The 16106-nt window shown below is 42.6% G+C and overlaps 1 protein-coding gene across 1 annotated transcript in view; it reads left to right on the top strand.

Moving 5' to 3' along the window:
• The window catches only part of LOC141133284 (intercellular adhesion molecule 5-like), an 82046-nt gene that overhangs the window by 65499 nt on the left and 441 nt on the right, over window positions 1-16106 (top strand). Inside the window, exons 4-6 of the mRNA XM_073622558.1 lie at window positions 1485-1742; window positions 6993-7253; window positions 9082-9336. Coding sequence (XP_073478659.1) covers window positions 1485-1742; window positions 6993-7253; window positions 9082-9336 — 774 coding nt within the window. The remainder of the gene's footprint in view (window positions 1-1484; window positions 1743-6992; window positions 7254-9081; window positions 9337-16106) is intronic.

Raw genomic sequence — 16106 nt, forward strand, 5'->3', positions numbered from 1 at the left:
AAGAAATTATAGCGAATATAACGAATGAATTCGACATGATTCGGTAATTCGTTAAAGATCTAATGAAACAAAAGGTCAACTCAAAGTAAATCTTACAGTCCAATCAGCTGATTCATTTTGCTCTGGAGGTTGGATTACTGGCAAAGTGCATTCCTGAGAACTGAGTGAGAAGGGTGTTGTATTGTATTTGAGCAGAGAAGAAGAGATATTGTCATTGTGTGCGTTAATAGATTCAATAGACAAACAACTTTCCAAACTACGAATCATTATCACGAATCAATATACATACATAAATATCGAATTTTAACGAATACGAAGGAAATTATAGCGCATATAACTAATGCATTCGACATGATTTGAGATTCAGTATAACGAATATCGACACTCTACGAATAATAACGAATTATCTGAAAACGTATTAATGTAACATAACGAATATAACAGAACAAAATTATGTATTTTACGAATGACAACGAACCGAAACTAAACAAAATTTTCTGTTGTGCACAAGTCTAATTTTCACTAATGTTGGAACATTTTCTACACCCACTGATCATAGACCCCCCCCCCCCCCACATTAATATATAGTACATTAATATGCTGTTTTGTAAGTTTTTGTTCACACAGATGTACTTCCATGTAAAGGGCTGTATTTGCCCGCACAGGATGCACAGGTGTTCCATTTATTTATGTGCAGGCAGTCCCATACACGTATATTGAATGCAGCGACTGCATGGACACAGCCAGTGCTCCCAATCTGACATCCTTCCAGGTGTGTGTCCCCGAACTCAAACTGCATTTGGGGACATACATTCGCACTCACGCTGATGTCAAATTGGGAGCAGCGGCTGTGTCTATGCAGAGACCCGAATGGGACTGCCTGATTGGGGATGCACAAAACACCTGTTCATCCTGTGCATGCAACGCATGGCCCTTCACAGGAATGTACGCTTAAGTATGCCAGTCCGAATGAGGCCTAAAAGAATGCCAACTTTTTATGGTACTTATTCCAGTGCCCTTCACTTTCTGTTCTGCAAATGGCAGGAGGTATCGCTCTCTACCGCTCTCGTAGAATGCTGAGCTGCAAAAAAGAGCAAACTGTGCATGAGTGCATAGGGAATGAAGCTTGTTCGCAGGTTTATGGGACCACGCATCCAACACTTGGTACGTACTGCCATCTGCAGGATGGAGAGGGGACAGCAATGGAATGGGCAGATTAAAAAGTAAGCATTCTTTTGCAAAAATGAGCACTGCATATAAAGTACTGAGGGTACAGGAATACATAGGGATGCTTTTGGCAAAGGTCAGTAAAGGTGATTAACCCTTTAAATCAATATTTCTCTTCCTGTTTGATAACAAGTGAATAAGCAGTTGGTTTTAACTGTAATGGGGATATTTATTGTACTGGCGATCAAACATCTACTCTTTTGTCTTTCCATATACAGCTAATTCTACACTTATGTTATTTAATGAATTTATTTCAGATGAACCCAAAGTATCAAGCATAAAACTGAGTCCACCTTTACATGGAGAAGGAGATAAGGTGGAGATAACTTGTGAGGCTGACGGCGTTCCCGATCCAACTTACAGCTGGAAAACGCCTCCCTCTGACCTACAGTTTTCGGCTGATAACCGAACTGTTACCATCAAGAGTCTGCAAATGAGTCATCTAGGAAATTACCAATGTATAGTAGAAAACAAGCACGGGACGCACAATAGGACCCAAATACTGAATCTTGCAGGTAAACTTTCTATACTTAATACGAAACTTTGCTGCTGCATGGGGAAGTCTGACACACCTTTCACCAACACCGGTTACAGATTTCAGGCCTTGCCTGATTGCCAAACCACTTTGGAAATACAAATCGTGATCTGTTACAGCCAGATCAAAAATTTGCAAAAGGGAGATTCTCCCTCTTTATTTGTCCTGGTGTAGCACCCTCGTCCTTAAACAGGGTTACAGGTAAATTTAGCTATGCTGGGTGGTAGCTAGCCTGGGTAATTTGTGTTTTTTTTGGATTAAATGGGTTTTCCCCTAATTCTGTTTCAGCTGTGGCTTCTCCGTTTTGTCAGTGGGTGGCACTGTTGCCTTTGACATAAGTATGAGCTACAATGAATTCAGGTTATGGATAAACATACATTTTCTCTGCCAATCAGACTGGCTGCTATGAATGCTGGGAAAGGGTATTTATTTGGAGAGAGTCAGGTGATCTAGGTCTGGGTGGGTGTGTGAGGAACAGCCTGAGGCCTAACCATGTGCTCAAGGTTCTGCAAGGGAGAGCCTGCTCACTACCTGGAGGCAATACTCAGAGGGATGGAGTTCTAAGAAAGCACCAGCGGTGACTCTTCGTGAGCTGGGGACTATCAAGTGGCTGGGAGGACTTCAATAAAGAACTCATCCAAAGGAATCTGCATATGGTGTCGTGAGTTAAGTTCAGTTACTATAGGAGACAGCCTATTCTACAAAGTACAGATGTGCTGGTTCAGCTTAAAGGCTCTTTTCCTGTACTGCTGTCTGCCTTTTGTCACCCTTTGTCTAATGAGTCTGCCTGTCTGCTGATCGTTACTATTTTTCACTATGGGTGTCCTGGGCCCCATCACCTCTCTCCCACATTTTCCTGTATGTGAGAAATAAACTTCTCTTTGTTCAAGCATAAAAGTGACTGGCGCTCATCTTTTTACCTTGTACATCACCCACTATGCCTAGTAACCTGCACCCTGAGGAGGAATGTCGGCCCTCTCTGTCTCTGGGGGTCACCACCAGACCCCCGGAAATGTGGGGTAGGCGCTACACCAGTGTGGGCTCGAGTGCTGCAGGAACGCATGGGAACGGTGTTCCTGTACTTTTTCCACAGCACGAACGCTGTTCCCGTTAGCATCCCTACCGGGATACAGGGAAATTTCCCAGGAGGCTGCCTGCCCAGGGGCTGCTTTGCGATGTGGCTGCAGTAGCACCCAGGGCCGATCCTGGGAGGCTCAGGTGCAGAGTCCTCCCCTCCCTCCCTCCTCCACCTCTTGTGTACCTCACACACTGCAATGTTCAGTGGCTGGCCACTGTAACAAAGTCCCGCCTCCTAGACTGGACCTGTGATAGACGGAACACTGATTACATTTCCTGGCATTGGATCAGTGTTCTGTCTATCACAGGAGCCACCACCGGTTTAGGAGACAGGACTTTGTTACAGTTGCCAGCCACTGAACATTGCAGACCCTAGTTCCGTGACACAGCAGGAGATCCATGCTGTGTAGACTCGAGGCACAGGTGAGTCTACATTTGATGGGCACAGTGAGTCTGCATTGATGGGCACAAAGAGGCTGCATTGATGGGCACAGTGAGTCTGCAATGATGGGCACAGTGAGGCTGCATTGATGATGGGCACAGTGAGGCTGCTTTGATGGGCACAATGAGGCTGCATTGATGGGCACAGTGAGGCTGTGTTGATGGGCACAGTGAGGCTGTGTTGATGGGCACAGTGAGGCTGTGTTGATGGGCACAGTGAGGCTGCATTGATGGGCACAGTGAGGCTGCATTGATGGGCACAGGCAGGGCCGCCATCAGGGGGGTACAGCCGATACACATGTACCGGGCCCGAGTGTCTGCAGGTGCTTGGCGGCAACCAGGAAGTGTGCAGGAGAGAGGAGCCGGAGAAGATATAGAGCAGGTCTGCAGGAGAGAAGCGGCCGTAGGCTAAGGATAGTAAACTGGCACGGCTGGGACTCGGGAGATGGTATGAGGGAGGGACTAAACAGCCTTTCAGTTGCTCATTGGCTGAGGAGGCAGGCTGCTCTGCCTCCTGCTGCCTCCTTAGCCAATAGGTACACAGAGTGCACTGTCCATCACTGAAGAGCCTCGTGGTTCCTGTGTTGGTGGGATGGACAGAAAGTAAAGAAGCTGCTGCAGAGATTGAGGTAAGTGAAAAAAAAAGTGTTTCCCTGAAGCTGCTAGAAGACATGTACAGTGCACAACCTGTGCTCCCCTATTAATATCAATCACTGTATTGCCAGACCTATAACTGTCCTTTTAGCAGAGTGAAAGTGACATTACACATGTGCAGCATAGGTGCCAGCTTATGTCACCATGTTAAAAGGACAGCAATATGGGCAGCATTACAGTGACTGTTATTAGTCCAGGTTCACTAAACTAGCCAATGCTCTCAAAAGCAATCCACGCGGATTGCTTTTCAAGCCCCTTTCACATGAGTGGTCTGATCGGGTCCTCCTATCCTTTCTTTTCTTTCCTTTTTTTTTTTTAGGCAACCTGATGGGACCGCCTATTGTTCTCTATGGATCGGCAGATTTAAATGGAAATGTGTCCGTTTACACCCGCCTGCCTCTGATCTGATCTGGCAAAAAGAAAAGAGGGAAGGGCCCCCATTCCCCTCCATCTGGCCAGAGGGCAGTTGGGTGTAAACTGACGGCATAAGCAGACACAGATCTGTCAGTTGCCCACTCAGCTCAGCAAGGAATCCACGGACAGATCCCTTGCTGAGTAAAACTGGATCGGCCCCTGTGAAGATTGCAGCTAGAGTGCAAATAAGGCCGGCCATAGATGGTTTGAATGCTGTTTAGCAGAGACTGGCTGAGATTCAAACTATGTACGGGCAGGCTGAATGTACCCAAGTTAATCGATCAATCAACTTGAGTACGACCAGCCTGTCAGATTTTACATATAATTATCACTAGCAGCTCTTGTATCCACTGGCAATAATTACTGTGTTCTCCTGGCAGGGGCGGTCCCCCCCCCACTGGGAGAATACAATGGCTCCACAGCAGGGTTTCCCCCATCGACACTGTCTATGTTAATAGGGGAATCAAGCAATTTTTTTCCTGCACCCCGTGGGACACAGATGTGGGGGAAAAACTCATAATTTGGCCAAAATGGAGAAAAAAATGCTTGATTTATATATACTTTAGTATAATACATAACTAGAACATCTAACAGGTTTATGTCATTGCAGGAGATTTCCCCTCACTTTCTGTCTTGATGTCACCAGAACAGGAAGTGAGGGAATCTCCCTGTGGGAATATAGCCAGCAATGGTATATATATATATATATATATATATATATACATATATATATACATATATATATATATACATATATATATACATATATATATACATATATATATATAAAATAAATATTATAATTTAGACATTATAAGGCAACAATTACAAGCTATTTCCCCACGGTGAAATTCCCCCACTTCCTGTTCTGGTGACACTAAGACAGGAAGTGAGGGGAAATCTCATGCAATGATATAACCCTATTAGATGTTCTAGTTATGTATAAAAAGTATATATAAAGCAAGCACTTTTTTTTCCGTGTTGGCTAAATTATGGAAGAGTTAAAACCACATTCTTTTTTTTTTTTACCATTTGTGTCCCATTGTGAGGTCACATAGGCGCAACAGGTAGTGAGAGAGAAATGCCCTTGGAGACGGTTGCCACCAGAACCGGAGTCCCAGGATGGAGGAGAAGGGACTGGAGGAGGAGGACATGGGATGGAGGAGACGGGACTGGAGGAGGAGAAGGAAATGTGTCTGGAGGAGGAGGAGGATTTAGGATGGAGGGGATGGGACTAGAGGAAGAGGAGGATGTGGGATGGAGGAGATGTGACTGGAGGAGGAGGAGATGAGACTGGAGGAGAATAAGCACATGGGAGGGAGGAGATGGGACTGGAGGAGGAGGAGGAGCATGTGAGATGGAGGAGATGGAACTATATTTATTTGTTTTTTTTTTGGAGGTGTCCACGTAAACTGGCACTTTACAATAAATGTTGCACTGTCTTGTTAAAAAAAGAGTATGTATTATATATACGATGGGAGGCAAATAAGTTTTTAACCTCACCTTGGCCTAGATGTGCTAGGAAATTTTGCAGGTTTATTGGTGGATATCTTGGTAATATGCATGCTTTTGTAGGTTGTGGTGAATTATAGTTAGAACCAACAGAAATGTAGTAGGTGTCATGCCAGACAAACTTGAATACTGAGTCGTGATTAATGGATGAATGTTGCACCTTAGCCTTTTTGGGGGTGGGTGATGAAGCATGTTTCCATGTTTTATTAATTTCTTTAGTCTCAGGATGATATAGATCTACCCAGCTTTCTTCCATGGTCCATACACAGCTGACATCTCTTCATGGATTATTTGGGCAGATTTCCCTTGAAAATGGAGAAACCTAATCACGGTTCGGTATTTAACTTTGTCCGGCATGACACCTACTCCATTTCTCTTGGCTCTAACTATAATTCACAACGACCTACAAAAACAAAAATTGGCATGCATATTACTAAGATATCCACCTATAAACCTGCAAAATTCCAGATCCCTAACACATCTAGATCATGATGAGGATAAGAACTTTTTGGCCTCCCCTAATATATAAATATATATATATATATATATATATATATACACACACACACACACACACACACACACACACACACACACACACACACACACACACTCACACACTTTTTTTATTTGTGAGGTGGGGGAATCTTGGGTGAGTTCCCACACTTTTTCTCAGGACTTGACCCCTGGTCCTGGTGATAATTATCACTGAGAATGGAAAATTCCAAATTATGAGTTATTGCCAGAACTACAGAGGCAAGAGGTTGCCAAAGGAAAGGCTGATTTAGCTAGTACTCCCTTAGTGAGTGGAGCAGCGCTAGGAGATTTTGCTTATTGCCATGGGGAAAGTATAGGTACAGTACATAGTATGGTGTGTCTACACAAGGGTTCACTAACAACTACAGCCAACTGTAGACACAATGGCAACAAGTAATATTTGAATATGTATTACTATGCTCAAAGGTTACATCTAAACTCCATGCTGCATACTGAAGCAAAACAAATGATATTATTTGCTTTTATATTACTTTTACTGTCTTGCCCTACAGTTTTAATTTTTTTTAGAAAGATGATGCTCTACTTTAAATGAATGAATAACTGAACATGTTTGTATAAAATGTTTTTTCCCCAGTAAAGCCTAAGATATCACATTTTGACATTGAGCCATCCACACTGGTGCTTGAAGGCACCAATGTAACATTAACCTGTGAAGCTAGCGGATCCCCCCCTCCTGTCTTGAGTTGGAGCATTCCAGTATCTAATGTGCAGATGTCTGAGGACAAACGTACTGTCAAAATATGGGGGGTCACTAAGAGACACATGGGATCGTATACCTGTAAGTCTCAGAATGAACACGGCAGTGACACACAAAGTGGACATCTCTTGCTAGCAGGTAAATGGAAATTTTGTTAAAATTGTTAATAAACATACAATGACGCTAGATTAACGTAAAAGTTCTTAGCAACTAGTACAGCGGTCACTGAGGGCTTAGTAAGCCTTAGCAGCCAATAAGAACTTTCCTTTTACGCATATGACTACAGAGAAGTTTCTTTTATGCTGAGAAATGAACTAAATGTGAAAAAAATGCGATACAGTTTTTAACTAAACTTTTTAACATTTTTGTTAGACACGGTAGTATATATTTTTTCTTTGTGCACAGAGAGAAGACCAGTGCCATCTGCAGGCTGGAGAAGATAAGCAAACCTCTCCAGCCTGCATATGATCACCATGATTGGCTGTCATAGTGATCAAATAATCGAGAACCAGCTGATTGGTTTCCAGTTAGTCTGAGATCTGCATCTGTCAGAATGAGTGTTTGTTCTTAGTTCTCAGTATTTTTTAGAATGTTAGAATACAGATTGCAGGCATCTAGTGGTTAGAGAAGAACTTCAGTCCATCCCCTCCAGCCTTACCTCCGGCCTACAGGTCCTGGCAGAGCTCTTCGCCACTTCTGTGTATGTGCAGGGAATTCTCCACTCATCCACAACCATGGTAGCTCCATAGCAACCTATCTTTGCACACGTGTAGGGATACCTACCTACACTAGGCAGATGTGCCGCAGGCAGTGCCGGGACAAGATCCTCTAGAGCCCAGGGCAAACATACCAAACTGCACCCCATTCCCCAAAGAGGATTAAAATGAAATTAAATTGGATTAATCTGCATGCTTACCCCCTAAGCCTAATTTCCCCTACCTCCCAGTACAAATCTGCCCCCCCACCCTCCCCAAGCTAAATTCTCACCAAAATCCCAGAGCACACATTCCCCCCCCCCCCCCCCCCCAAAAAAAAAAAATAATCACCTCTCCCAGCACATATCCTCTACCCCTCAAATGACCCCTCCGAGCTCAAATCCTCTCCCCCCATTCCCCCTCCCAAAACAAATCCCCCCCCAATCATCATTCCTAGCACCCCTCCTAATTTCTCCTCCTATTCTTTCCTTTGCCACCCTCCAACTTCCCTCTCCCAACACAAATCCCCCCCCCCCCCACATGATACCACAGTGCCCAGAATAGCCGCCCCTCCTGCCCACCCCTTGTCCCGGCCCTGGTCGCAGGTCTCTGCTTGGATCCGAGGAGGGTGGACGCTCAGGGGAGAAAAAAAATCCATCAAACTAAATAAATAATAATAAAATGAATATCTAAAGATAAAAAACATTGGGAAGAGGAAGCAGGGCAAAATTTAAGCTAATTAAGGCGAAGGTCCACTTTAAAGAACCACTTCAGGCATATATGCTTATAAACACTGATTAGCCAATAGTTTTCCCTTAAAATTCAAAATCGTTCTGGGTCTTCAGCTTCTTCCTGAAGGCCAGATGGTTTTTCTTCTGAGTGGATGTTGATATAGCGTGGTTGTTTATCCCACAGGGTTTCAACAAACTTACAAACACATACTAGGGCCAATTTATAGACAGGATCTGATTAACCTACCAACATGTCTTTGGAATGTGGAAGGAAACCAGAGTACCCAGAGGAAACCCACACAGGCACAGGGAGAACATGCAAACTCCAGGCAGATGGTGTTGTGGTTGGGATTTGAACCAGTGACCCTATTGCTACTAGGTGAAAGTGCTAACCACTACACCACTGTGCTGCCCCCTTATTTTTTGACAGGTAAAGGAAATTCTATATACAAGTTTCAATTGCATGTTAAGCTGTTTGCATTTTAAACATTGTGGTTTTAGTCCAGTCTTAACATTATATTATGCATTGCTTGCTTCCAGTAAAACCCAAAATAGTTCAAATCAAAGTGCAACCATCAACGTCTGTAGCAGAAGGGGCCAATGTGACTCTGATATGTATAGCAGAAGGCGTGCCCCCACCTAACTTCAGCTGGGAGACCCCAACTGATGTGCAGAACACTGATTACAGCGTCATTAACATCTGGAGTGCAAAGAAAACCCATGATGGCAATTATAAGTGCAAAGCAGAAAACAAACACGGCTCGGCCACAATGACACAGAAAATCGTAGTAAAAGGTATTTATGTCCATGTCATGTTTGTAACTTCATAAACTTAAAGCCCAATTAAACTTACCGCTAAAATTAGCTAAAAACATTGCTGATGATTAAAAACAAAAGGTGTGCAAAGTCTTACAGTTTTTTTTCTTTAGTATAGGACTGGGCCTATTTTTCAAGCTCCGTTTAATAATTTTTTGTTGCTAGAAAATTACTTAGAACCCCCAAACATTTTATATATATATATATATATATATATATATATATATATATAATGTGTATTAATGTGTATATATTTATATTTTTTTTTCCAGACACCCTAGAGAATAAAATGGCGGTTGTTGCAATACTTTGTGTAACACTGTATTTGCGCAGCGGTCTTACAAGCACAATTTTTTGGGGAGAAAATACACCTATTTTTAATTAAAAAATAGGACAACAGTAAAGTTAGCCCAATTTTTTTTTATATTGTGAAAGATAATGTTACACCGAATAAATTGATGCTCAACATGTCATGCTTTAAAAGCCCGCTCGTGGAATGGCGACAAACTTTGACCCTTAAAAATCTCGATAGGCAACGTTTAACAATTTCTACAGGTTACCAGTTTTGGGTTACAGAGGAGGTCTAGTACTAGAATTATTACTCTCGCTCTAAGGATCGCGGTGATAGCTCACATGTGTGGTTTGAACACCATTTTCATATGGGGGCACGACTAACGTATGCTTTTGCTTCTGCACGCGAGCTCTGCAGGACGGGCCCTTTACTTTTTTTTTTTCTTATTTATTTTACTTTTTATTCTTTATTTTTACACTGTCCTTTTAAAAAAAAAAATTGGGGTCACTTTTATTCCTTATACAAGGATTGTAAACATCCCTTGTAATAGAAAAAAAAGAATGACAGGACCTCTAGAATGTGAGATCTGGGGTCAAAAAGACATGCAATAAAAAAAAAAATATATATATATTTCTCCTTTAAGACCATTGGGCGGAAGTGGTGTTTGACGTTGCTTCCGTCATCCAATGGTATGGAGCCGAGTGGGGGCCATCTTTCCCTCACTTGGCATTCAGCCTCACAGGGGAAAGGACGCGATTGTCTCCACCACTACCGACGGCTCCGGTAAGTGGCGGAGACGACTTGAGTGTGGTGGGAGGGGGGGCACCTCTCCCTCTGCCGATAAAAGTTATCTCGCGGTGAATCCGCTGCGGAGACCACTTTTATCTGAAAGAGGACCATCCACCGTGGAAAGGATACTGGGGTTATTGCAGCTATCTGCTGCCATAACAACGGTATTCCACTTCAAATAGCCGACGTACAACGACGGCGGGCGGTCCGGAAGTAGTTAAAAACAGCCACAGCCTCAATAGAAAAGCCTGTCCCCTGCCAGCATGCTGCAGAGCAGCACCCTTTGTAGAAGCAGTGAACTCTCTTCAGAGGTCTGACACACCCTCTAGTGAGTCAGAGCCAGAGCTCTCCAATCAGTGGGAGTATAAGTTCTGTTGATTGAAGAGATATAGGCCTGACCGCTGCTTCTGCACAGAGAGAAAGGAAGCCACTCTTCAGCTGCTGGCAGGGAAAAGGCTTTTCTACTCAGGCCATGGCTTTGATGCACCTGGAATGTATTTAGCTGGTTTAAACTAAAGGTTCAGTTGGGCTTTAAAGGCACAATCCACTTTCCATTTCATTTCCATTTGTTTGTCTACTGTCTGTCAAAATAAAACCTTGCACTGGGAGACTCTTAAGACCCAATACACACTATTAGATTTTCTGCAGATTTTTGTCTTCAGATTTACCAAAACCATATAGTGGAAAGGCCTGCCTGATTGGATACAAACTGAAACTCTTATGCCCCGTACACACGATAGGCTTTTCCGACAACAAAATCCATGTTTTTTTTTTTTCCTTCGGATGTTGGCTCAAACTTGTCTTGCATACACACGGTCACACAATTCTTGTCGGAAATTCCGAACGTCAAGAACGCGGTGACGTACAACACGTACGACGAGCTGAGAAAAATGAAGTTCAATAGCCAGTGCGGCTCTTCTGCTTGATATGGTGTGCGTGGAATTTTGTGCGTCGGAATTGTGTACACACGATCCGAATTTCCGACAACGGATTTTGTTGTCAGAAAATTTGAGATCCAGATCTCAAATTTTGTTTGTCGGAAATTCCGCCGAAAAATGTCGGATGGAGCCTACACACAGTCGAAATTTCTGACAAGCTCCCATCGAACATTTCCCGCAGGAAAATCCGACCGTGTGTACGCGGCATTAGCGTGCTTTCACACCGAGGCGTCGGCGGTAAAGCAACGCTATTTTTAAGGGCGCTTTACCGTCGTTTCAGCAGCGCTATTTGGCCGCTAGCGGAACAGGGTTAAAACCGCCTGCAAAGAGGCGCTGCAGCAACGCTTTGCCGGCGCTGCCCATTATTTTCAATGGGTAGAGGTGCTTTAGGAGCGCTGTATACATCGCTCCTACAGCGCTGCAAAGATGCGGCTTGCAGGACTTTTTTGACCGTCCTGCAAGCACACTGCTCCAGTGTGAAAGCCCTCGGGCTTTCACACTGGAGAGACAGGAGAGGCTCTTTACAGACACTATGCAGGTGCTATTTTTAGCGCTATAGCGCCTGTAAAGCACCTCAGAGTGAAAGTAGCTTTAAGGTTTGACCACATATTATATGGCTTTGGTAAATCTGAAGACAAAAATCTGCAGAAAATCTAATAGTGTGTATGGGGCCTTAGAGCTGTCTGTTTTAAGATGATCTCACAAAGAATTCCTAGGACAGGTCCTGGGTAGGATGTAGATGAAATTTATAGTTAAATAGTTATGTTAACCAAAGGCATTCAGCCATCGATATTAACCGAAAATGAAAAAATAAATATAAAAACATCTCATATTACAAAACCCTGAATCCTTAGTTGATCCAAATACAGGCGGTCCCCTAGTTACAAACATCCGACTTACAAATGACTCCTGAGGAAAGAATTTAATTGAAACACGTGGGCTTAAGGATCACTTTTGACCGTGTGCTGTTACATTGGTGTTCTCTACACAGTTTTGTATACATTCCAACCAATTCTCCTAAATGACTATGCAAGTGTTTTGTCCAATAAATATTTTGTAATACTGTAAACATTCTCTAATGCCCCGTACACACAGTCGGACATTGATCGGACATTCCGACAACAAAATCCTAGGATTTTTTCCGACGGATATTGGCTCAAACTTGTCTTGCATACACACGGTCACACAAAGTTGTCCGAAAATCCGATCGTTCTGAACGCGGTGACGTAAAACACAAGGTCCTATCACACATTTTTCGTCAGAAAATCCGACCGTGCGTACAGGGCATTATACTTTTTTTTTTTTTTTTATAGCTATCAATGCCTAAAAAGTCAGTTTAGGGGTGCCCATGCTTTTTTTTTTTTTTTTTTTTTTTTTTTTTTAAATTTACATTTTCTGGATGTGGCATTATATCTATGTGAACACAATTGCCGACCATTCAATTTTTTTACTTACAAATGGAGGGAGACAACAGGAAGTGAGAAGAAATCTCCTAGGAAGGAAAATTCACTCCTGTAAAGCCTCGTATACACGCTTAGATTTTCGGACGACTGAACGTCCCTTTTTTTGTGGCATGCTAGTCTCACAATACGAAAACAGAATACAACGTCTGAAGTGACGTAATGTGTTGAATAGTTTTGTATGTATTCTTTTGTTTCTGAGCATGCGTAGTCTCGCTCTTACAATTTTTTTCCGTACGAAAACCGTACTGATGAAATGAAAATTTGGACGTTGAGTTAACATCCGACAAAAATTTATAGTCTGCACTTCCAGCTTTTGTCTGATGAAAAAGCCAAATCGGCTGTCGAAAGCACCGTACTAACGATCGGAAAATCGGCAGTCAGCCGAAATCTTCTGAACAGGGACACAGACAGCAAAACAAATGTTATGTTGCATACGCGCAGTCGGAATTTCCGACAGAAAAAGTCCGATGGGAGCTTTTGGTCGGATATTCCGACCGTGTTTATGCCCCATCTGACTTTTTCTGTCGGCATGTCCGATGGACTTAGATAGAGAACATGTTCTAAATCTTTCCGTCGGAAATGCCAGCAGAGGTTATCCTGTTGGCAAGTCCGACCGCATGTACGGGGCATTACAGGTGTGTAAATCCTTAAAAATTATATTTTTGGCTGGAGCTACAATTAAAAAGATGCATGTATGTTCAGACTTCCAAACACATTCAACTTAAGAACAAACCTACATACAGTACCCTATCATGTTTGTAACCCGGGGACCGCCTGTAAAGGCAAAAACCCATCATAAAGCATGGTCCAATCTGCATCAACAAAAAAAAAATCCTTCCTGATCCCCAAAAGCAACCGGATAGTCTCTGGATCAACTATAGTATTTTTACTTATAAATATTAATATCCATTTATATTTTTTACATAAAGGGCTCTTTCTCACCAGCGACCAGGGGGTGGGGAAAACAGCCGCCCACCTAAATGCTAAGATTACAGCCTACACATGCCATGGCTGTGCCATTTTGACTCAGCCTGCACTCGGGAGCGCACCCCAAATGCAAGCCAAACACTCGGCTTGCAGTTGTGGTGCAATTTTTTTTACTACCTGTTGCTGGTGGCAATTCACCAGAGACATGTCATGGGACAGGAAATAAACCACTAGAGTGTGTCTTTTCACTTCGGCATTGGCGATGGAGATTCCACAATGTTTTGGCTAGTGGGAAAGGAAGTACAAAGCTAATGTTCTGTTTAGTGAGCTCGGTACCATCAGTGAGAGGAACACTACTCTGACATGGACCTTAGTCTCATTACAGATGTCTGCAGTACAAGCGCCAACTCTAACTGCACCTACTACAACCCCTAATTATAACTGCACCTACTACAACCCCTAATTATAACTGCACCCTACTGCAGCCCCCAACTCTAACTGCACCTACTACAACCCCTAATTATAACTGCACCTACTACAACCCCTAATTATAACTGCACCTACTACAACCCCTAACTATAACTGCACCTACTACAACCCCTAACTATAACTGAACCACTGAACCTACTACAACCCCTAACTATAACTGCACCTACTACAACCCCTGAGTTGAGTTGTCTTTCAGAATTCAGACCCCTTACCTGTTAAAGCAACCTAATCAGTTTAAAATAGAAATGTAAGGCAAAACATTTATATCTATATATAGATATAGATATATCTATATCTATATATAGATATAGATATATCTATATATAGATATAGATATATATATCTATCATTATAAATACCTTTCAGCTGTGTACAAGGCTTAGAAAGCTGGGGTGGAGACTGCGGTGGTGGTGGTGGTGGTGGGGGGTGTTGTATCCAAAAATAATAATACTGCGCCAACCAAAGTGTACAAAGCAGCCGACACAACAATCAGACAAATTGTGAACAAATACCGTAACTCTAATAAAGTGTGGCGCTAAAACAACATAATGTTCATTATTGGGCAAGACCCACCAAAATATCATTCTGGAGGTCAATTTTTGCACAATAAAGTGTTTAGTGAAACAGGACTTCTACAGATTGTGTATGAGATCTTATATATTATAATAAGATCTGTATATCTGTGAGGTGATCACATGTGTTGAATGTCTAATTATACATAAAAAGAAGCCCAATAATACATGAACTATGAGTCAATGTGTACGACTCAAAAAAATAAACAAATATGTAAAACGTTCGTGATAGGATCTATATATCTGTGGGGTGATCTCATGTGTTAAATATCTAATTACACATAACAAAAAACCCGATAATGCATAAACTATGAGTCAATATGTGCGACTCAAAAAGAATGAAAAACATTTGTGCCAGTAGTGTTACAATCAAAATTTAAAATTAAAAATTAAAAATATGCTTAAAAGTAAAGTGAAAGTCCATAGAAAGTTCTTAAGACGTGTATCTAAAGAATTGGCCAGTATGACTTCCACTAAAACTTGTTGTATGGGTCCCCCATATCCGGGAATGGCTTCAGTGTAGTATGGTGACCAGACTTGTGATGTAGATAAGGACAGGTGAAAATACCCTTACCAGAATCGGTGGACTCACTAGCCAGCGGCTTGAGAGTCAAACAGGCTTACGGAAGAACAGGAAGTGATGGATGGAGCACTGTGTCCACAGCAGATGGAAAAACGGTGGAAACACTCACCGATCGGCCTCCTCCAATCTCACTAGCTTCCAAACTTCATAGTATGGGACTGTATCGCAATTCAACAATCAATCTTCATGAAGGGGATGCAGGCCCTCAGGTGGAAGGATTAAAAAGAAAACTTCCACATATTGTGAATCAGCTTTCAAAGACTTTAATGAAAAGTTTTGCAATAAAAAGCACTCTGGCTCATAGAGACAAAAATAGAGACCAGGTACAAAGTGAATAAAATAAGCGCTTAATTCAATCGTGGCAAGACAGGCATATCAGACCCGATGCGTTTCGTCCGCGAGGACTTCAACTGGGGTATATGTATGTCAGCAAGGCAGAGAAACAGCAATACACTGATCTTCCCAACAAAGAGCTGTTTAGGGGGGCGTGTCAGCTCAAGTCTTGGCCATTAGAGGACAGGCAGGCTGAGCTCCCAACACAACCAGAAAACTGACTACATTGGGATTGATATGCTCTCATGCCCAGCATGGTCAGTTTGCGATAGTAAAGCAGGAGGATTGGCTAGATAACCAGGTATTTCGCACAAATGAAGCGATGCAGAAGAGAACAGCATTCTTTTTAACACATGTACATGG

The sequence above is a fragment of the Aquarana catesbeiana genome, linkage group LG03, assembly GCF_042186555.1.
Source record: "Aquarana catesbeiana isolate 2022-GZ linkage group LG03, ASM4218655v1, whole genome shotgun sequence".
In the NCBI taxonomy this organism is placed as follows: Eukaryota; Metazoa; Chordata; class Amphibia; order Anura; family Ranidae; genus Aquarana; species Aquarana catesbeiana.